The sequence below is a fragment of the Suricata suricatta genome, chromosome 2 (assembly GCF_006229205.1).
Source record: "Suricata suricatta isolate VVHF042 chromosome 2, meerkat_22Aug2017_6uvM2_HiC, whole genome shotgun sequence".
In the NCBI taxonomy this organism is placed as follows: Eukaryota; Metazoa; Chordata; class Mammalia; order Carnivora; family Herpestidae; genus Suricata; species Suricata suricatta.
This window is the reverse complement of record NC_043701.1, coordinates 11753684-11754536: the sequence shown is the minus strand read 5'-3', so window position 1 is coordinate 11754536 and position 853 is coordinate 11753684. Positions and strand designations below refer to the sequence as shown.

The window sequence follows — 853 nt, the reverse complement described above, 5'->3', positions numbered from 1 at the left end:
TGACAAATGACACTGTGTGAGTTTCAAGTGTACCCAACTCAGCAGCTTTTCGTCTGCCTTAAAAGATGGAGTCTCTCATCCATTTCCCTCCCCCTTTTCTCTTTCAGACTGTGGCTACACTTCGGGTGAGTGGCCCTGTCCTCTGCTTCCTCTCTGTCTCCCTGGACCCAGAGCATGGAGGACCCCTGGGCCCTGGGGAGGGGGGCTGGAGCCAGAGGCGCTTGCTCACAGCTAGCTGTGTGCTCTCCTCTCCTGTCCACAGAGTCCTATCAGCAGGGTGTCCTGTCAGCCACCATCCTCTATGAGATCCTGCTGGGGAAGGCCACCCTGTATGCTGTGCTGGTCAGCGTCCTTGTGCTGATGGCCAAGGTGAGGAGGGGGCAGGGCGGGCAGGCTGGAGGGAAAGGGTAGAACATGGAATGTGAGGGGACCACAGAGCCTGACCCAGGCCTCATATATTCACTCTCTCAAGGAAATTACAAGGAGAATATTACAGGATGCAGCATCAGAGGATGGGGAGAGTGGGCTGGCTGTACCCCAAATCCGGCCCAGAGTCGGGCTCTCCTACTGTTCATGGCCCCTGGGACCTTGACAATGCCCTCTCTCCCTCAGGTCAAGAGAAAGGGTTCCTGATACCAGCTCCAAAAGCATACCCTGAGTTCATAATCCTCACCCCAGATTCTCCGGTACAAGCTTCCTGCCTGTGTTTCTAAAAGTGTGATTTTTCTCTCTCCACTTCTTATCTCCTTCCTGCTGGGTTATCTGTCCCTTCTCTCTACTTCCCTGTGGATTGCGCTCCTCAGCCCTGAAACTGAAATAGACTAAAACAATAAAAAGCATTATGTCAATCTTG

General features: G+C 53.3%; 1 gene segment (V, D, J or C); it reads left to right on the top strand.

Annotated features, from left to right (window-relative positions):
* The window catches only part of LOC115277886, a 37966-nt gene extending 37113 nt beyond the window's left edge, over positions 1-853 (top strand). The window contains 2 exon segments of the C gene segment in view: positions 263-369; positions 613-853. Coding sequence covers positions 263-369; positions 613-633 — 128 coding nt within the window.